The sequence below is a fragment of the Talpa occidentalis genome, unplaced genomic scaffold (assembly GCF_014898055.3).
Source record: "Talpa occidentalis isolate TD23 unplaced genomic scaffold, MPIMG_talOcc4v2.1 talOcc4.3, whole genome shotgun sequence".
Classification (NCBI taxonomy): domain Eukaryota; kingdom Metazoa; phylum Chordata; class Mammalia; order Eulipotyphla; family Talpidae; genus Talpa; species Talpa occidentalis.
Window position 1 is genome coordinate 121,361,824 of NW_023603184.1, and position 23,132 is coordinate 121,384,955.

Genomic DNA, 23,132 nt, shown 5'->3' on the forward strand with positions numbered 1-23,132 from the left:
CTGATAGTGTTTTGTTTTTCTCAGTTTTAGCTGCTGGAGCCAAATCTGACCATTGACTTTTCTTTTTTTTTTTTTTTAAATGCAATTTGTAATTGTAGGCCTGGAGTGATTTTCCAAAGCTTTACGTAAAAGGCTACATTGGAAAGCAGAAATACTTGTAACAATGTCTTCATTTATAGTTTCTTATGGAAACGAATTTTCATTTTGGTAGGGAATTGCATATAACTACCCCTATACCAAATTTTAAACTCAATGGACTGTGTGAGTGATGGAAAACACTATTGGAAACTTTGTTGGTTCTTTTTTTAGGGAGTGAAGAGGGTAGGGATAAATATATGTGATGGTATCTTGGCCATGAACATAAAAATGCCATTTTTACTTTCCAGGATTTGTGTTGTATTAGCTGACACTTTAATGCTCTTGGCATATTAGTGTTTATATTTATTTCAAAGAGATCTCCTAAAATACTCTGCTGGCCCAGAGTGCTCATATAAATATGATCATGTCACTTTCTTTCTTTCTTTATTTTTGCTTAAAATCCTATTTAAAATAAAATTGAAACTCCTTATCCTGGACCCATTGATGTTCTGCCTTTTTCCTTTCTACTATAGTCTTTTCATGATATGGACAATGTTTTTGAAATCCATCTCTAGCCTCAGTCTTAATGCTTGAGCCGTGTTTCTGCACTTGATTACAGGGCAACGTTTGGGGTTTGCAAGAATAACATAAATTTAGTAAGTTAAAAATGGGTTTATCTTTTATTTCTGAGGTGCTTATGTACCCTTTCCTAACCATTACAAAAGATACCACCATGCCAATGGTTCTCAATTTCTCCAAATCGTTTCAAGTGCTCTGTCTTCATACTAACTCCGATGAGATCTTTTTTCTTTCTATTCAGTATCAATGAGATCCATTGCTTTTTTCTTCATGATCATTCTTGGATGTATCCATTTCTTTACATTAAGTCAGCCAAGATTCTCTCACCAGGCTCTCTTCTTCTGCCTGAAATTTTTCAATAGGTCCTAAAGTCCTCTACCTCTTCTTTACCTTTCCCTATTTCAATGATTGGAATAATCATCTTTAAATGCTAGTGATTTTTAGCTAGTTTTGCAAAGCCTTCACCCATCAGTGTTGCCTATTTTGAAGACTTCATTTCCCACTTCCGTGTGTTTGAACCCTTTCCTTCAGTCAAGCTGATTTATTTGCTTTTTCTTTTCATTCTTCATCCTTTGTATTTCTCAATTCTGCACCATCTGCCTTCCTACCTTTAATTCCCTCTCCGTCAAGCTGAGTCCAGCTTTTTGTCCTAACATCTCACAAAACTGACCTTGTTAAGAAAAGATGCACTTATTTACTTTATTCAGGGCATTCAATACATTACCATGTATAAAGAACTTTAGTGGATTCTGTACAGTACAGAGATAAATGAACAAGGCAGATATCTGCACAAATAATTATATAAAACACAACAACTCTTTTATTCAAGAGAAATATAAGTAAATGCAATGAGAGCACATATACCTGTCACTTGTGAAACAACACATTTTCTTTTGCTGAATTATTTTGTGTCTGTCTTTAAGCTTTTGATTAGTCAATTAAACAGACACATTTTGGATACCTGTTACTGTATGGGAACTGGGGGAAGAAATGATATGAAGCAAACTTTCTGTCTAGAAGAATGGGACGCGCTGTAATGAACACAGAACTTAGACATAAGAGGGGAAGGAGCAGAGACACATAGGAGTCAAAGAATGGACCACTAATCTTTTATGTCCTGAACTAGTTGGAGTCTGAGGACCCCGAGTCCTCTTCACAGTGACTTGCAATAATACATCCCTACCTCATTCCCACTGTGCTCAGCACAATCTTATTTGCAACTAATTTTATTTATTTATTTATTTTTAAAGGTTTATTTATTTATGCATACAAGAGCTGGGGTACAGGCCAGAGATGCGGTGGTGAGAGGATTCACCAGAGACAGAGTGGGGAACAGAACAGGCAGACTGAGTGAAATACACTGCTGAGGGGAGCCCTGGGTGAAACAGGAAAGGTCCGCTGCACCATGTGGGTTGCTCCTTGGCTGGCCGGGGATTGAACTCGTGCTGCAGAGGCTGCAAAATGCTTCATAGTGCTGTGTTTAACCCCTTGCACCACCAGGGAGGCCCTGCAACTAATTTTAAAAGAAAAATATTATCTAACCTGTATATATATATTTTTTCTTTAAATAGTTGAATTTTTATGTTTTCAATATCCTCTCCTGTCTAGTTTTTCAAGTACATTAAACTTTTGGGGTAATTAGTGTTTTGATTATAGGATTTAGAGGTGGAAAAGTTACTGGTGATTGCAACTGTAAAAATAAACCCAAAGTGCTCTCTGAAGGTGACTTCTGTGCTGAATTATTTAACATTAACATAAAAGTTAAAAGTTTACTATAGCAAGAGTAACAGATTTTTCTGAAGATTAAAAATCAAAACAATCTGGAGAACATGAGTCAAGGGTTATTTAATCTTTTACTAAGTCAGTTAAGGGTGTGATTTGGAGAACAGTTGATTGCATTAGCATGAGCAGGATTCTTGCAAGGGAAATAATAGGCTGGCAGGTATCACAATTAAGTCAAGTGCAAATGGTTGGATTAACTACACTTTCTAATGTTAGTGTTATTACCATCCCAGGATGAGAGAAAGTTGTAGGTATGTGCACAGTCCCCCACTGTAGTTTTATTGAAATAGTTTGATGTCAGAATTAGGTAAGTCAAAAATACTTTCCTTCCATCATTCACTCTCATTGTGAAGTATGTGTGAAACTGTACATTAGTGTACATTTCAAAAAGTAGTGGCTTGTATAATAATGGAACCCCTGCTGGCATGTGCCCCACCAGACAGGTTATTTAGAAAAAAGGTGTTGTGCATTAGTACTTACGCGTGCAGCAATGTCTTCTGATTTATTTTCTGTATAATGAGGGGATTAATTAGCATCCTGAGGGTTGAAATTTCTACTCATACGGAGTTCTCAAGGACAGTGGGTGTCAGAGATAGGTCAGTAAGCAAGGATTTTAGATTGCTTCCTTTGTGGAATGTTGTATATATGTCCTCAGAATTCATGCTGCACTCCTGAATACTCAGCTTCTTGCAACACTTTTAGTTAAAGTCATGTGAGATAGTCAGGTTTGTTACCTGGTAATTTTATGAATGAACTAAATTTTACTCACAGCTAGATATAAGCCAACAAACTCATGACATACCTGACCATTGTTTGGGAAATGGACTAACGGAGAAAAGAAAAGGTAAAATACCCCATTGTGCAGAAAGCAGCACTCTGAAGTAGATCCTGTCCCTATCAGGAATGTAGATACAAATGTCCCTTTGGCTTGCTCTGTGTGAGTTCTCCTGTCCTGTGTCATTAAAACTCAGGCTCAGAAATGTGACTGACAGCTAGTCCCAGGACAGACAATACTTTGTCACATACATCAAGTGGACCTCCAGTGAGCTTGCAAAGGCCCTGACCTTATGTAGTCCCCTTTCATTGAGAATAAACAGGCTTGATAATATTGAGTTTGCTTAAAAAGAGAAGATGGCAATTTATTAACTATTGTGTCTGATTAAAAAATTTTAAGAAACTTTAAAATCAAAGAAAAGATCTTGTTTATTATTAAATCTGTATGTAACAACAACCAGTTTTTAAAAATACCAAGTTTAATAAAATTTAAGTTTTATTTTATATATTCTGACTACTCAGATTGTATATAATCTAAGCCAATACAGAACCAAGAAACTAAAACTCAGTGGTTTGATTAGAAGGGAGATAGATGATTTTAGGTTCTTAAGGGGAGAGAGCAAAATAGGTCTAGAACAGATTGGCTTTTTATTGGTTCACATGTTCTCAAGTGCTTGCTTTTCCAAATTTGCTAACTCCTTTCTGAAAAAGCAGTGGATCCCAAAAAAGTACATATTCTTCTTCACAAGAAGAATATCTTGCTATGTTTGAAGTGTGTGAATTAGACTTGGAGAGAGAACTAAGCAGTCATGGCAAACGTTTAATTTCGTGATGCTTTATCTGATGAATTCTACTTTATTTAATGTTTGTCACTAACTTGTACTACACTTTAATATATTATAAGTATCTCAGAACAGTTTGTATGCTATCTGCTCCTCATGAATGCCTTGATTCTTTTTTTTTTTTAATTTTTTTATATTTATTTATTTTTAAAGAGGCATGTATTATTTATTTATTTGTTTGTTTATACAAGCACTGGGTACAGTCAGAAGCGCAGGAGGGTGAGAGAATTCACCAGAGCCAGAGCGGGGAGCAGAGCAGGCAGAAGGACCGAAGTACACTGCTGAGGGGAGCAGTGGGCGGCAGGAGAGGTCTGCGCGCCATGTGGGACCCTCCTCCAGTGGCCCGGAGCAGCCGGGGATCAAACCAGCGCAGCAGAGGCCGCGAACTGCTTCGCAACCCAGTGCTCAACCGCTGCGCCACCGGGGAGGCCCTGAATGCCTTGATTCTTATCCAAACTATCTCTCTAACTAGCTATGTGGCTTAAGGCAAATTCATTTTGGACGCAATTTATTCATCTATAGAATGGGGATATCCATGAGAAGTGGTTTAGATAACTTCTAAACATAAATTTCTGTAGCTCTAAGAATTTAGAGGTAACTCATAAGGAAATTGGAATCTTTGGAAGATTTTAAAGTCCTGATATGATGAAAGCTCATCTTTACAGTACTATTAGTTACATTAATTTGAGAAGAACTGGAAGGACCATTCCTTTCACACAGATGAAACAGTTAAACATGTTTCTGAGTATGAAACATTACTATTTCTTTCAAAGTGCTCATTTCATTTTATTTTTTAAAGATTTATTTATTTATGCATACAAGAACTGGGGTCTAGGCCAGAGGTGTGGGCGGTGAGAGGGTTCACCAGAGACAGAGTTGGTAATAGAACAGGCAGATCTGCTGAAATACACTGCTGAGGGAAGCAGCAGGCAAGACAGGAGAGGTCTGCTGCGCCATGTGGGTCAGCTCCCTGGCCAGGCATCCAACTTGTGCTGCAGTGGCTGCAGATAGCTTCACAGTGTTGTGTCTTAACCCCTTGCACCATCAGGGAGGCCCCAATGCTTATTTTAAATTAATGATTTTGATCTTAACTGACAAGTTACATACCCTGTTTAGGACACACCTAGTACTTAAAGTAACGTCAACCCTTATCTTGGTAAATCCTCTGTTCTTTTAGATTAAAAATCATAGCAAGGAAATAAGATACGTTAGAAGATATTTATGTGACAGAACTGAAGAAAGCTCTTTGTATTACTACAACTAGCAAAGGCAACTGGGAACTTAGGCTAAACCATCAGATATGGAAATCAGGCCACCGCCAGATTCTATCTATAGCATCAACCCTGCCTTGACTGGCTAAGTGCACTGATCCCCAGCTGAGGGATTATCTAAGGACATGCTTCCCACGTCTCTCCTTGGCCTTTGCACTTTATATTTCATTTATGTCAGGATCTGTAGAGATCTAGGAAGGAGATACAAAACTCAAATCAACCAGTTTTTCTTCATAACAACTTAGATAAATTACTTAACTAAGGGAAAAAATGTGGTTTGCAAAATTGGTACATTTCAGCTATCTTCCATCTTATGTGTTTTTCTACAACTAATACTTGAAAGTTGACTGTAAAAAATAGAAATAGTATTATACACTAATGAAAGCCATTATAGATATGATTAGATGTTCTTGTGAGAAAAGTTCATATGAGTAATAATTTTAAGATCTGAGAATATTAATAATCGGGCGTGTTTAAGTTGTGACTTTTATTTTTAAAAATTTGAGTTATCCTCGAAGGAGTCACAAGAACATATGTTGTGACACTTGACTATCTCTTTAAATCATACTTGACTATCTCTTCATGAAGTGATCTATTTGATAATGGGAAAGAATAGAAACTTACTCCTTTTCTGAGTTTTTCTTAAAAGAGACATGTTTGAATCTGGTTGAAATGAATTGATGATGGGCATGCCTATATGTTTTATGGTTTTTCTGTGGGCTGGGCCAGGTGACATTAGAACTCTACAGTTCAGCTCAAATGATTGAAAGTATGTGAAGGCATGCATTCTCTCATGGGGTATGATCAGGTCAGACAGACTCGGAGAGGAGCCTTTTTTTTTTTTTTTTTTAATGAAAATAAGTGGATGACAAGAAGCTGGGATTTTAATTCCAATCCTATCATTAATTAGCACTGTCTTTTGGATAAGAATCTTAATTCCTCTAAGTCTTAGTTTTTTATTTTATAAAATTAGGAGGGTGGTCACGATCACTAAAATTCTTTCAGTTTCAAAGTTAATTAATTCTAAAAATAGTGTATCAACTATTTTTCTTTTTTTTTTTTTTTAAAGATTTATTTATACAAGCACTGGGTACAGTCAGAAGCACGGGAGGGTGAGAGAATTCACCAGAGCCAGAGCAGGGAGCAGAGCAGGCAGAAGGACCGAAGTACACTGCTGGGGGGAGCAGCGGGCTGCAGGAAAGGTCTGCTCGTCATGTGGGGCCCTCTTCCCGTGGCTGGGGAGCAGCCGGAGATCGAACCGGTGCTGCAGAGGCTGTGGGCAGCTTTGCAACCCAGCATTCAACCGCTGCGCCACTGGGGAGGCCCTCAACTATTTTTCTCATGGAAAGGTCACAGAATGTAGCTTTTCTTTATTAATGTTTCCCTTGCTTGAATTTCATGAAAACATTTTGTCTGCTACTGAATAATTAGGACATTGATAACTTGTGGGTATTATAAAAACCCAATTGATGTTGCATGTATGAATGCTAAGCTCAGAAGAAAGTTAATCATATTGTCCTTACATAAAATTCCTCTCTGCCTGTAAATTTCATTCACTTGGACACTTCAGTAATTCACACCACTATTAGGCATCTGATTAATTAATTTTCCAAAGCACTACTTTCTTTTGGTAGTTGAAGAGTTAACTAAACCAGTTCAATAGTTTGATTCAGTCTAGACCTTCTTGGGTGTCTAGTTTTATGTTTAATCAATTTTCTCTCCAAATAAATCACTTTAAACTATCATTTTACTAGAAACTATGAGTAATTGAGTTTTATTTGGTTGAGTGAGCATATTTTATTCACCATTGGAGCAGACATCCCTGCTAGACTCTGAGCTCCCAGGAGATGGACATATGTCTGATTTTGCCTCATCAATGCATTATACCCTTTATACTTACCACAGGTTGTTTACACAGAATGGCTGTTCAACAATGGCTATTCAACTCATTGTTAAATGAATGAATGATATGACCTTACTCTTATGGAGTTGTTAGGTATTAAAAATGTGTAATATATTATTTTCTATTTGAAAATTTATAATCATAAGCTACTTTATATTTGGAAGTGATTGTACAAGACTACCATCTATTCCATAGTATTTAATTGGATTGAAGGAAAATGTCTTACTCAAGATCTATAACATGCTCTGGATAGTGTTTTAAACTCCCTCCAGAATATTGAGCTAGGCAATTAAATGTGTTATAACCAGATGAAATGGGACATTTATTGGCAATAGAAAAGTGGCTGGAGATTCAAGAAGTGTTAGTTTGCAATTGGTTGCCTTTCTTCAGTCATTTTTTCAAAAGAGCCCAATCCCTTGTTGTTTTTTTATTTTAACCGTAGCTTCCTTACCTATTTTCATCTTCACATACATAATTTTCTTTTCTTCAGCTCTCCAACAGTTACCTCATTTCCTGTACTTCCCTCGGTATATTAATTACCTCTTGGAGATATTTGCTTTCTACACAAGCAGAGGGCAAGGACACCCACTTTAATGTTATTGTCTACACACTGTTGAAAGGGTGGCTCTGAACCCTGACTTACTTCTCATTCCTACCAGTGGAGCTGGACCCCTTCTAGAGGGAGGACAACACCTCTGCTATTTTTTTTTTTTTTTACCTTTGCTATTTTTGGGTCACCCAAATCCAAGCTGCCAACTTCATTGAGGTGTTCAGTCATTCTTTAGCTCATCACAAGTTAATCAGTTCCCTATTCTGACTCTCATTGCTATTAGTCCATTGCCACTTTGATGTTGCAGTAGCTTTGGGGGTAATGGGAATAAGAAGTGTTCAGGAATGTGTTTTGGGACTAAGAGAATGTGTGTGAATTTATTTAGCAGTTATTTCTTTGATACCCACTGCATATCAGGTTTGTCTCATAACTGGGGAAATTCTTAATGTCGGTGACCAGCTGCAGTGTTAGAATGGATGACACAGAGATCATCCTTCCCTCTCCCCTCTCTTGTGGTTAAGGTCGTGGTTCATGGTTCCCCTCGTTGGCAGCAACATGCGGATGTATCTATATCTTATTTTTTTCAATGAACCAATTTAAAAAATTTTGACAACTACCCCTTTGATGTTTATTTTGTGACAGATGATTCAAGAGAGCCGATTTCTCATAGAAATGGCAGACGCGGTCCAGGAAAAGATTGTGCAGTGTCAGAAAGCAGGTAATATTTTTTATTTTTTTTCTTAGAAACCATGATAATAATTCTTGGCAGATTTTTAGAAAACATTTCTGTTGGGAAACTCATATGTTTTATGCCATTGCTTAACTATACTTTGAATTATGGTTGAGTGTTTAGTACAGAAGCAATCCAGTGATAGTGGGTATATGTAGAGGTTTGTTAAGTGTATAAAAGGAAGCGATGTCTGAAGATATCTAGAGAGATGAGGGTTTCTGAATCTACTTTTGTGGTTTGGGAGCCTATCAAAATCATTTACTACCAGTATGGAAGCTGTGGTTCCCAACTACCCCTTAAAAACTCCTTCACTTTTACATTTGGAACCATAATCCTATTAATCATCTAAACTTTTGCCTTGTTTAAGATTTGTTCTTTCTTTAAGCATGGCATGGGCTGCATGTTTGTGAGGACACATACCTGTTTATTTTATTCCCCTGCACCCACAGCTCTGTAATTTTATATCTTTTGGATTCATATTCTCCTTTATCCACACACGTAATAGTGATTATGATGAGGAAGGTGACCACAGTGATCACTGCTTGATAAAGATGCATGTGATGTACTAAGCAAATTCACTCTGCTACTTAGTCCTCCTGACACCTCTACCAGGTAGGCATAATTATATTCAATTTACAAATGAGGTATCTGGGATTCTTTAGAGATTGAGTGAATGATCCATATCAACACGTGGTAGAGATGACCTTTAAATCCAGATTCAATTTTTAAAATGATGCTTTTCATGACTGACCAGCAGGCTTAAATGTTTCAGCTGACAGAAAGCACAGGATAATACCAGATTCTTATATACTGCTCCTATGTGCCAGGCAGTACTTTGAGAGCTTAATAGTATTAACTCATCTAATCTTCACCACAGTCCCATGAGGGAAACACTCAAATCCAAGCTGCCAACTTAATTGAGGTGTTCAGTAGTTCTTTAGCTCATCATAAGGTAATTCTCTTTCTGTCATTGCTATTAGTCCAATACCACTTACTTTGATGTTTCAGTAACTTTTAGACTGAGGGAGTGGAATAAGAAGTGCTCATGAATGTGATCTAGGACTGAAAAATGTGTATGCACTTATTTGACATTTATTTGATACCTACTGGTGTCAGACCTGTTAAATAAATGGAGTTTATTTCACCATAGATTAGGGAACATAATCTCAGAGAATTACAGGACTTGCTGATATTCACAGAGCTAGTAGGTAATGGAGACAGAGTAGGCGCTGGGTTCCATAATCACGCTCTCACCAGGTGCTGTTTGTGAGGTTTGCATCAGGAAAGTTCATGTGGTTTTAGGCTGCATTAATAAAAGTATAGCAACTGGAACATAGGGACCTCCCTAGTGGTGCAAGGTGTTAAGATGCAGCACTATGAAGCTATCTGCAGCCTCTAAAGCACACATTCTATCCCTGGCCAGGGAGGTGACCCACATGGCACAGCAGATCTTTCCTGACTCGCCCGCTGCTCCCCTCAGCAGTGTATTTCAGTCAATCCGCCTGTTCTTCTTCCCACTCTCTCTGGTGAATTCTCTCACCCCCATACTTCTGGCCTGTACCATAGTTCTTGTATGTATAAATAAATAAATCTTTAAAAAAAAAAAACTGGAACATGAAGAGTGGTACAAGTTCCTTTCTTATTTGAGTGCGATGAACCTGGATGGAGGTTGCTAGTAGCGCAGCTCTGGGAAACTGCACGATGCAGTGCTCCTTTTTTGGATGTCATCCTTAAGGAAGAGACATTATTAGTAAGGTGAAACATTTTAGAATGTTTAATCTGAGGAAGAGAAGAATATAGTAGACTTTGTCATTTTACTTCAAACATCTAAAGGAATTCACTATGGAAAAGAGATTCAACATTGATGTTCTGGTGTAGCTAGCACCAAGGGGTAGAAGCTCCAGGAAAAGAGATTTTGACTCAGTATCAGTTATAGTTTTCCAAAGAAGGAGTGAGCTACCCAGAAGGAAGTGTGATTCCCATCCCTGAGGTGCTAAGAGGCCGAAGAAACAGATGATGGTGATGTTTTTTTTTTATAGTATTTAAGCTTGCAAAAATGGCTGAGTTAAAAATAACTTTAAGGCCATTCCCAAATCTGAAACATTGGGGTGTTTCCAGGAATGCTATTTTAAAAACTTGTATTTTTACTCAACAGTTACTAGTTATCTTTGTTATCTATACGGGCTCTGGGGCCTACTTTCATGTCATGTGGATGTTTCATAAGGCAAAATGAGGTATGTGCAACCACCACATATTTTTGCAATCCACATATTATACCATTTCATATAAAAACCAGGCAAGGACAAATAAGATGGATATAACCTGCTGGAAAATTGCTTAACTTCTCATGTCTTTTCTTATATATCCTGACTGTTTAAAATTTAATTTAATTTGATGCATTGATTATTGCTTATTTGTCCCTAAGAATTGCCAATTGATGGGCATGAACAGAATGTGAAGGAGAGTTTAATTTTAGAGATTTTAATTTTAGGAGAGTTTAGTTTTATATTACAGAAAATTCTGAGGAAAGCACAGAAATGGGAAGTAATTTTTTTCCTGATAATATTTCCATAATAAATGACGATTTTCTGAAATTTATGCTAAAAATTCTTATATATTCTCTTTTCAAAGGGATGGAGTTTCATGAGGAACTTCATAATCTGGGGGCAAAAGAAGGCTTGAAAGGAAGAAAGCTGAACAAGGCAACCGAGAGCTTTGCTTGGAACATTACCGTATTGAAGGTAAATTAAGTATCCAAATGTAGAGAAGCATCAGTGGTTGAATATGGTGATTTGAATTTTGAAGTATTGTCACCCAGTTACCCAGGTCATGTTCTAAGTGATGGGGAGATGCGTACTGGGATTGATACACTTTGGCCCTAATAGGGCAACAGGCTTATGGAGAAGTAGAGGACAGCATGATCTAATTCCATTGCCTGGTGCCTCTGTGTAAGTGTGTGTGTGTGTGTGATGCATGTTTACTCACATGAACACTTCTTTTCAAGTCAATAGGCTATTAATGCCAAATGTTGATCCAGAAGGATCCAGGACAAGTGATTTGCAAGCGTCTTACAAAAATAATATCCAAAGCCATTTAGGATTTTTTTTTTAAGGACAACACCTCTATGTGTAAATTTATTTCTGCATATAACTTTGTAAATAGGCTTCTCAAGATTATGATTTGCTTTGTTGAAAATTAATTTTAGGATTTTCAAGTAAAGGTGATACTTTTCATATTTTTTTACATTAAAGGAGAAATTATTCAGGCAGCTAATTATTCTTGACAGTGGGAGAAAAACAATCACAAACAAAATTAATAATTATTGACCTTTAAAGAATACTTACCATATGCCAGGTACTGTTTTATAGGGTTTCTACAAATTAACATTTTAATACTCACAAGGCCCAAGCTGTTATTATTCTCATTTTAAAGGTAAGAAAACAGAAGCATTGAAAACTCATGTATGTTACCCAAAGTTGTAAATAGTGGAGCTGGTGTTTGTACGCAGGGATCTGGCAGTAGGGCCTGTGTCTTCTCTGTGAAAATACTCTGTGAACCTTAAGACACAAATGTTTATTAAAGTGCTGTCCTCAGACATTTGTTAAGCTTCTGCTACATGCTGGACTCTGCTAGGCATTAAGTTCTGTGGAGAACAAAAAAGATACAGACTCTGACCTCATGAAGCTCACATATAGGTTCAGAAGGTGGGGTAGGGAAAATAGGCATCATTTGCTTAATGGGCAGGGGGGAGCTATCTTGTTAATATAAAGAGGAACTCATGATGAAACTGGCCCCCTACATGGCAGTGTGAGCCCTGTACAAATGCTTTCTGTTCAGCAGATATGTACGTAGGTTTGTTAATGTGCTGATCACAGAGAAAGGTGCTGGGGATACACATGAAGAGTAATCCCTGCTTACCGGCCTAGAGTATAGGCCTAGGGTACGAGGAAAGAGTATAGGCCTAGGGTACGAGGAAAGACAGACATGTAATGAATAATGGCCATCCGCTATTCAGCATTTCTGAAGTGACAAGTACTCATGGCTAAATAGTTTAAATACACCTCCCCTTTCCTCTTCATAACAGCCATGTGACCTCACAACAACATATGCTGACCCTGATAGAACTCTCCATCTCAAAGATGAGGAAATTGAGGGTTAGAGAGATTTAAGTTTTTGCCTTCAGTTTGTAAATGACAGAACTGAGCTTTTAACACATGCCATGGTTCTAACTACTACGTCTGTTCTCCTGCCTTCTGTAAAACTCAATTCCTGTGACTGAGTCCCATCCAGTCCAGGCAGCCTAGTGCAGGGATGAAAGCAGAGGCTCTATGTGCAGATTGTCAGCTGTGAGGTTTCTGCCAAGTTATATAATCAATCTAAGTGTGTTAATACTTGCAGTCTGGGTTTTATGGGACTTAATTTAGGTAATTCATACAGAAAATCTAAGTCACAGTGCGTAAGACTAGACTGTAAATATGTATATACATATATACATGTATACATCATTTACGTATACGAGCTATTAATTTTTATTTGTTTGCTAAGTGATGTTGATCACTGAAAGAACAAGATTTTTGTTGTTTATTTTTAAAAAGATTTAATTATTTATGCATAAAAGAACTGGGTATAGGCCAGAGGTGTGGGGGGTGAGAGGATTTGCCAGAGGCAGAGTAGGGAACAGAACAGGCAGATTGACTGAAGTACACTGCTGAGGGAAGCAGAGGGAGAGTCAGGAGGGAGAGTTAGGAGAGGTCTGCTACGCCATGTGGGTATCTCCCTGGCCATGGCTCGAACTAATGCTGCAGTGGCTGTGGATAGTTTCATAGGTTGCGTCTTAACCCCTTGTGCCATCAGGGTGGCCCTGTTGTTTATTAACTTCTGACTTTAGCCCATTCTATTTTCTGAAGCTCGGTTGTGTGTGTGTGTTTAGTTTAGTGGCAGGAGCTGATTGCTAGATGGGGCCTAGTAAATGCTGTGAAAATTGTTCTAAAGAAGGTCTTTTGAAAGAGAATTGACCTATTATTACAGCTCATTTACTGTTGGCATTTAAACTTGAGCACTGGGAACTTAAACAAGAATATTGAACTTTTCCAAATTTCTAATATCTTCCCTGTTCGTTTAGTGGTCTTGTTAATCAAGTATCCTTTTCCTAAGTACTGACAAATGGCCTCCTTAAATTTGAATTTTTAACTGAAAGAGAACAAATTGGGCTCTGTTGGAGACTGTTTACTCCATTGGTGCCTCTGAAAAGATCTTTTTCTTTAAAGCACTTCCTTTATTTCTTGTATCTTAGATTTGAAACTCTTAGTTCTTGTTCTGTTCTCCAGCCTTGTATTGATTTTTAGAGCTCCTCAAAGTTTTCCAATAAACTCCTTTATTCTGAATCTTCCTTGAGCCAATTTCCATTGCTTTGCAATGGCTGGCTAAATAATAACCACCCTGGTAAGATACACTCCTTGAATTAGTAAAATATGGTAGGCCTTATCTAAAATTCTTCATTGACTGCTGAAAAATTTCCCTTTTATGTATGCTTTCCACTATCTAGGGACATGGAGGGGATGGATTGACTAATATTGGTTGAATATATGAATTCATGCAGCTAAAAATATTTAAATCCAATGTGATTTCCAACAAGTAAAAAAGTTGCTGGAAGAGGTGAGAAATGTGTCCTATGGTTATTACCATAGGTGGTGACAAGCTGAGATAAAAAAAATGAACTCTCTAGTTTATGTTTTTTGCAATTCAATATTACATGGCTCTGATATTAATAAACAACAGGGGAGCTAGAGAAAAATTTGCAGAGACAAAGATGAATGACTTTACAATATAACAAATATGAATCATGATTAGTGTCCAGATTTTCCTAGTCAGAGATGAGCACTTAGAATCAGCATAGAGGCTGAAATCAAAATGGTCTTGGAAGCTCCCACACATTTTCTTTTTTAATTCATATTTAAGTACTATGCATGAGCTTAGAGTCGGAAATTGCTTAGCAGATCTTTTGCATTTCCCTACACATTTGTCTTATGCCAGGGACCAAAGATCACATTCATTTTCTTTTCCCTTTCTCTCTCTTTCACTGCTGAGCAAAATATTGAACTCCTCACATAGCCACTCCACTCACTTGGGATGGTGGGTGATTCTTGTCTCAGAGATCTGGTCTTCAGCCCCTTCACGATGACCACTGGTCCATCTCATCCCACTCTCACATTCACAGTTCTTTCCATCTGTTTCTTCACCATATTTATTTTCAGAAATAATTTTGCTTGGTTATTAACATAATATAAAAATCTTATAGTAGATTTCTTCCTATTCTTTAAATCTTCCAAAAAGAGATAGAACAAAGGCATTTTCATAACCAATCTATGTAGTAAATTGTTACTAATATTGAAAGTGTTTCACTTATGAGAATTCCGAAGATCTCCTTTTGAATGAGAGCTATGAACTGATACTATATCAATAATGAAACACAATTTTATACAAGTTGAATTTATTTAATGTCTGGAATTCCATCCAGAGTGATGTGACTATTTAAGCACAAAAAAGAACTTTCATTATCAAGTGTTCTCACCTTTAAGACTGAAATTAGAAAATACCTGAAAGTAGCATGCAGTTAGCCTTCCCAATATTTGTTTTTCTAACTTGACTTTTGACTATTTCAAATAACTAAATTCCATCATCTTTTCATTCTTAAAAAATTTGATGAAAAAATTAATTTTATAAGACTAGCGATCTATCAAGTATTGATATAAATATATAAGTATAGGTACATGAAGTAGCTCTAGTAGTTGAACCAGAGCTTAAAAAGAAGTAATAGGGATAAGAAGTGACTGAATTCTTATTTATTCATGATTTCTGGTAAGGATGAATAAAATTATTTTATCAATGGATACTTCTATGAATTGATATATATTTGTACTTTCCTTAGATAGAGTTCCAGCTTATACTTTAATACATTCCAGTGTGTGCCATAAAAAAATTGGATCTTTCTTAAGATTCATGTTCAGTAGATATGACTAATCTTTTCCACCCAACTTTTTGATATTTTTCACTATTTAAGTCTTTTTCTCCTTCTGGTTTTGTCTTGACAACATTTCATTTTCTTTGTGAAGAGCAGAGGCTGAAATTTCTCATTTCTCCTCCTTGGGTACTTGTGTTTTAACCAATTAAGCCCCTAAATTTCAGCCCTCATATCTGAGGATTCTTGCTACATAAGGGAAGGTACATGAATATTTAGAGTAGTAATATGCTTTCTAATAGAGCCAACAGACACACTTGAAATCTCTGCCCACTGTTAAGAGACAATAAAGAAGGGAAACAAGATAATGATCGAATGGGAAAAAACTGTGTGGTGGGGTGCATGTGTGTGTGTGTATTAAAGCTGGCTCTTCTGACATCTTTGGTGATTGTGCGCCAGGGTGCGGGTATTCTGAGGTTATATAAAGAAGGAATATGTCTAGTGTCCTCCTTGCTGTCCACTGAGAACTTCCCTAATAGCTGTTGTTGCAGTGAATGCAAGAGAAAGGCTAAAGTTTCCTTTTAAGCCAGCTCATTCAGAAAAGAATAACTTTATGAAGTTTAGAAACAGACTCACGGTGACAATAATGAATTAATAATAAATATTGATATTGCTATCAATTATTAAGAAACATAAAACACTCCTAGACATTTTCTAATTGTGTGGTCTTGGTGAAATTTCCTGTTTTTCTCTATAGTCTGAATCAGTGTTAGGTTCTGCAATGGTAACAAAAATATGAAAATCTGAGTGGCTTAAGACAATAATATTTTTCTCTTGTGCTCTATTTCTATCACAGTTCAGCAAGGGTTATTTAAGAGCTCAGGTTAATGGGAGTTCCATATTAACATATATTTCTACAATCCTAGAGGTAGAGAAGCACAGATTGGTTTTAAAACTTCTGTCATTTAGTGTCAAATGTCCCTCAGTTCACATTTGATTGGCTAACACAAGCCAAGTAGTCAAATCTGACTTCTTTGGAGAAGGTGGGCAAGTGTAAACTTGCTCAGGGAAGGGAAACAGATATTGGTGAATAAAATCTACCAGTGACAGGTTCCTCAGTTATACCAAACTCACAGGATTATAGTGAGGACTAAATGAGTCTATATGTGTGTATACATATATACATGTAAACACACATATACAGTAGTATCCGGCATATAAAAAGTGCCATGTAAGTGTTTGCTATTTTTATTAATAATGACCATTCAATGCTTATAATCAGCAGTTAAGTGATTTTTACACATCTTAAATTATTTTAAGGGTTACCTTGTATTACACCCATTTTTCAGATAGCAGAACTCAGGCTCAAGAGGTTAAGTAACCTTTCCATTTGCATTTAGGTAGTGAATACTGGTGCAAGGATCTAACTGCAAAGACCTTGCTCTCAATCCACTATGCTATATCATCAGAATATTTATAGCGACATAATAATTATAAATTGTATTAGCTGAGTGCTTTCTATGTATCATGTATTATACTAAGTGCTTTATATTTATTATCTTAATTCAGTGGAGTAGTCAGGTCCACCTAGCATGAGTATTCCAATTCCATTGGCAGTACATATCTACAGTGCAGAAAGGTACATTAAGGCAGTATAGCTTGAGACTACCAGTCCTCCTTCTGACACTATGTTGTTTTAATAACTCTCTGTTCTTGACTTGGATTCCCAAATATACCTCTCTAGTGGAAAATAGAATGGGTTGATCATGTTATATTAACTAGTTGCACTTGCCTGACAGTCACATTTCTCTTTGTAATGAGTCAGGTAACTTTCATTTTTATATATCCATCTTCAATAAGCTTGGTTAATATGAATCAGCTACCCAGAGCCTGATCATTCAGATAAATGGGTACAATTAAACCTGGACAGATACAATACTGGTTATGAAAGCAAAACAAAACAACAGAAATACCAAAGCAGAGGTTCAGACTCTGGACCTGACCTAAGAATCCTCCTGTTTTTCCATTTTTTTTTCTCGAATGTCTATATAATTTCGTGATTACAGTTTCACAGTTCAATATGGGCACATGCTTCACTCACCCTCCACCAAAGCTCCAGTGCCAGTATACTGTCACCTTCTAGCCCCTCCCACTATTGTGTTTCACACAGACTAAGGAATTACGTTATGTTTTACCAGCTTGTTTTCTTTGGTTCTTTATATTCTACAAATGAGAGACATCATCCACTTTCCCTTTCAAACTTATTTCAATTAGCATAATCATCTCAAGATTCATCCATTTTATTCCAAAAGGCACTATTTATCTTTTTAATAATGGAGTAGTATTCTTTCGAGTATCTATCCACAATTCCTTGTCCATTCCTCTGTTGATGGAGATTTAGCTTGGTCCTTATTGTCTTGGGTATTGTGAATAATGTCTTGGCTATTGTGAATAATGCTGTTGTAAATAAAGGATGCATAAGTCTTTTCATATTAGTGTTTTCATATTCTTTGGGTAAATATCTCAAGGTGGTGTTGCTGGATCATATGGTGTTTCTAGCCAAAGAAAACTATAAGAGATATGCAAATCAAAAACCACAGTGAGGTAATAACTCACCCCCCGCCCCCCGTGAGATTGGCGTATAAACTCTGGAAACAACAAATGTTGGTTGAGAATGTGGAGAAAAAGTAACACCCACTATTGGTGGGAATGTAAATTGGTCAGTCTTTCCTTTTTCTTTTAAACAACTTCACTATTTAGCTTTTTGTCTGGACATTTTTTTTTAAAGGTTTATTTATTTATGCATACAAGAGCTGGGGTACAGGCCAGAGGTGTGGGGGGTGAGAGGATTCACCAGAGACAGAGTGGGAAACAGAACAGGCAGACTGACCAAATTACACTGCTGAGGGGAGCAGCAGGCGAGTCAGGAGAAGACTTCTGCACCATGTGGGTTGCTCCCTGGCTGGGGATCGAATTCGTGCTGCTGAGGCTGTGGACAGCTTCATAGGTTGTGTCTTAACCCCTTGCGCCACCAGGGAGGCCCCATTGTCTGGACATTGTTAATCTCCACTTCTTAGTAAGGCAGAAGAAGTTTACGAACTGTTCTTTGAGCAATTACATTGCAAAGGCCACACTGCTTTTCATATTCCTTCTTAACCCACTCCTCCACAGCCACCGTTGTGCTTCTCAGACTCTCGATCTGTCCTAAGCTGTTGGAGCAGAAGTCCTGAAGTATTTTCCCTTTGTGCAACAAACCTGAGATGATTCAGAAGTGAGTTGTAGTCCCTGTAAGTAAATTCCTCAGATTTCACTAAGAAAAGAACTTAGTGAGAAGCAAAGTTGGAGTCTATCACTAACCTCGAGAAACAAGAACTAAATAAACCATTTCCTTCTAGTAAATCTAAGGAAAATACTTTCTATGCTACAAACAAAATAGCCAATCTTGAACTGTAAATTCCTTTTGTTTTACATAGAGTTATCCAAAACTTGGACTTTGAAGTTTGACTATGATCCTGAAAATCTGCACTAATATAATGATCTTTTCTGGGGCTAGATTTTCTGCTCTAAAAATGAGATCTGCCTTATGATTGTTAGAATCCTTACAGTACTTTACAATTTATGATTATCTGTTGTTTTCAACCTTTCTCTGTGGATTTATTATGTTATTTATATTCATTGGTTCTGTCACTAATCAATTAGCATAAACCTCTTCCTTGTATATCCTCTTGATTATGTCTTGCTTTTTTTCCTCTTTGATTTTTTTTTTTTTAACCCATAGCACCATGAAAACCTGAGTATGCTTAGTTTCTATCTTACTTCACAGCCTCCATTGTGATCCCTCACCACTATCTTCTCCCTTTCTTTTTTTTTTTTTTTTTTTATAGAGGCATGCTTTATTTATTTATTTATTTGTTTGTTTGTTTGTTTTGTTTATACATGCACTGGGTACAGTCAGAAGCGCGGGAGGGTGAGAGAATTCACCAGAGCCAGAGCGGGGAGCAGAGCAGGCAGAAGGACCGAAGTACACTGCTGAGGGGAGCAGCGGGCGTCAGGAGAGGTCTGCGCGCCATGTGGGACCCTCCTCCAGTGGCCGGGGAGCAGCCGGGGATCGAACTGGCGCCACAGAGGCTGCGGGCAGCTTCGCAACCCAGTGCTCAACCGCTGCGCCACCGGGGAGGCCCCTATCTTCTCCCTTTCTGACTGTTCTTTCTAAATGGCATAGTCTATACTTACTACCTTGTAGGGGAATATTTTTTCCATTTTTTTTTTATTGTGGTAAAATACACAAAATAAAATTTAGCATCATAACCATTTGAAAATATACAATTCCATGATATAAAACACATTTATAATGTACAACCATCAGTACCATTCATCTCCATAACTGTTTCCATCTTAAAAAACCAAAACTCTATCCATTAAACAATAATAGCCCATTTCCCCTTCTCTCAGGCCCTAGAAACCACCATTCTATTCTCCATCTCTATGATTTTTGACTACCTAAGTACCACATATAAGTGTATTATTATTAAAGAGCTTCTGCACAGCAAAAGAGACAATAACAAAAACAAAGAGAAACCCCACCAACTGGGAGAACATTTTTTTTTAAATAATAAATTTTATTTTTATATTCCCCATACAATTGCAACCCCCCCATTCTGACCCCAATCCCTCCCCTCCCGCCCCCCATCCCCCAAAAAGTGTCTCTGGTTCATAGTTTTTTGTTGATTTTGATTTTCACTTTCTTATAGTTATTCATTTTCCTGGTCCCTTATTTAAGTTTTCTAGATTCCTGCTATGAGTGAGACCATCTGGTATTTTTCTCTTTCTTTTTGGCTTATTTCGCTGAGCATGATCCCTTCCAGCTCCATCCATGTTGCTGCAAATTGCATGTGTTTATCTTTTTTGAATGCTGAGTAATATTCCATGGTATATATGTACCACATCTTCTTGATCCAGTCATCTATTTTTGGGCATTTGGGCTGTTTCCAAAGCTTAGCTATTATAAACAGTGCTGCTATAAACATAGGAGTGCAGGTGTTCTTTGGAATTGATGTTTCTGTGTCCTTTGGGTAAATACCTAGGAGTGGAATTGCTGGATCACATGGAAGCTCTATGTTTAGTAGGTCCAGAAATCTCCACACAGCTCTCCACAGTGGTTGGACCAGTTTGCACTCCCACCAACAGTGCAGAAGAGTTCCTTTTTCTCCACACCCTCGCCAACATTTGTTGTTGCTAGTTTTTTTAATATGTGCCATTCTCACTGGTGTAAGATGGTATCTCATGGTAGTTTTGATTTGCATTTCCCTGATGACAGGTGATGTTGAACATTTTTTCATATGCCTGTTGGCCATTTGCATTTCCTCTTTCCTCTTCAGAGAATTTTCTTTTTAGCTCTTCTGCCCATTTTTTGACTGGATTATTTTCTTTGTTGTTGTTGAGTCTCATCAGCTCTTTGCAGATTTTTGTGATCAGTCCTTTATCATTAGTGTTGTGTGCAAAAATGTTATGACTGGATCAAGAAGATGTGGTACATATATACCATGGAATATTACTCAGCATTCAAAAAAGATAAACACATGCAATTTGCAGCAACATGGATGGAGCTGGAAGGGATCATGCTCAGTGAAATAAGCCAGAAAGAAAAAGAAAAATACCGGATGGTCTCACTCATAGCAGGAATCTAGAAAAGTTAAATAAGGAACCGGGAAAAAGAATAACTATAAGAAAGTAAAAATCAAAATCAACAAACAACTATGAACCAGAGACACTCTATGGGGGGACACTCTTTGGGGAGGGGAGCGATTGGGGTCAAAATAAGGGGGTTGCAATTGTATGGGGAATATAAAAATTAAAAAAATATATATTAAAAAATAAGTGTATTATTGTTGTCATTTTTCACTGGCTTATTTCACTTAGCATAATTTCCTCAAGGTCTATACATATTGTAAAATATGTCATCATTTCCTTTCTTTTTGAGGCTAAACACTATTTAATTGTATATAAATACCACATTTTGTGTATCCATTCATTTGTTGATGGATATTTGAACACTTTTATAGTTTAGTTTTTTGTGAATAATACTGCTATGAGTATGGGTATACAAATATCTCCTTGAGATCCTGTTTTTATTTATATTGAGTATATATCTAGAAGTGGACTTGTTAAATGTTGTTAAATTGTTAAATGTTTTTAAAATAATATTTAAGGGCCTCCCTGGTGGCCCAAGGGTTAAGCACAGCACTATGAAGCTATCGTCAGCCACTACAGCATGAGTTTGATCCCTGGCCAGCCAGGGAGCTACACTCATGGTGCAGCAGACCTCTCCTGTCTTGCCCACTGCTCCCCTCAGCAGTGTTTTTCAGTCAATATGCCTGTTCTGTTCCCCACTCTGTCTCTGGTGAATCCTTTCAGCCCTTGCACCTCTGACCTGTACCCTAATACTTGTATGCATAAATAAATCTTTTAAAAAATAAAACAATATTTAAGTTTTGCAAATACTTGTGATATTTATCATGCTAGAAATATTTAATGACCACAACTAGGAATTGCAAAATAGTGATAATGCCAAAACTGAGAATCTAATTGATGTGGCAGCTGGTTTAGGTTCACTTAGTCTAGCAAGTTCTAGTCTACCTATAATCTCCATCAGCTGCCTTACAATGCCTGTCATTTATCAATAGGAAGAAGGTGGCAGGTGAGAGAAAATGAATGGATCTGTTCTAGAAAAACATGTCTTAGCATTATTATCTTGAAACACAAAAGAAAATATTTTGAAACATTATAAAGTGAAGAGCAAGCATACATTTAGAAGACATAGCCTCTGTTCCTGGGGTTTTATAAATTAAGTTTTGATATATTTATACTTGAACTAGGTATTTGCAAACGTAGTCCTAGATATATTTTTGTAACCTTGTTATTGTTTGGCTTATGATTGAGGAGTAGAGACTTTTCTCTCTCATTTCAAAAAATGGGTTTAACTTATTTCCACTCAACATTTATAAATAAGAAGGTGCAAAGCATGAAAGAGACTTCTAATGTATGAAGTAACAAACGTTAATTTTGTGTGTGTAAAACTACATAAACCTGTTCAGTAAATATCTAGATACCTCTACTGATTGCTGGGCTTTGTGTTTGGGGGTGACGAGGGGGATGAACACATGGTCCCTGGGTCTAGTGGGGGAGGCAGTCCCTTAATAATCACACACTGTGTGTTAAAAATGTCACTGCTATGAGTGCCCTGAAGAAGTTGCATGACCTTATGAGAATATGTGATGGGGGCCTCCCTGGTGGCGCAGCGGTTGAGCGCTGGGTTGCGAGGCTGCCCGCAGCCTCTGCAGCGCTGGTTCGATTCCCGGCTGCTCCCCAGCCACCGCAGGAGGGTCCCACATGGTGCGCAGACCTCTCCTGCTGCCCGCTGCTCCCCTCGGCAGTGTGCTTCGGTCCTTCTGCCTGCTCTGCTCCCCGTTCTGGCTCTGGTGAATTCTCTCACCCTCCCGCACTTCTGACTGTACCCCAGTGCTTGTATAAATAAATAAATAAATCTTTAAAAAAAAAAAAAAAAAAGAATATGTGATGGGATTTGACCTAACGGGAAAGGTCAGGAAATCTTCCATGAGGACATACCCATTGAGCAGAGAGCAAATGGCTTTAGCCTTTCTTGTG

General features: G+C 37.4%; 1 protein-coding gene across 1 annotated transcript in view; it reads left to right on the forward strand.

The window, feature by feature from the left end:
- PLCL1 (phospholipase C like 1 (inactive)) overlaps window positions 1–23,132 on the forward strand; it is a 273,563-nt gene that overhangs the window by 222,309 nt on the left and 28,122 nt on the right. Inside the window, 2 exon segments of the mRNA XM_037523774.2 lie at window positions 8,422–8,497; window positions 11,141–11,250. Coding sequence (XP_037379671.2) covers window positions 8,422–8,497; window positions 11,141–11,250 — 186 coding nt within the window.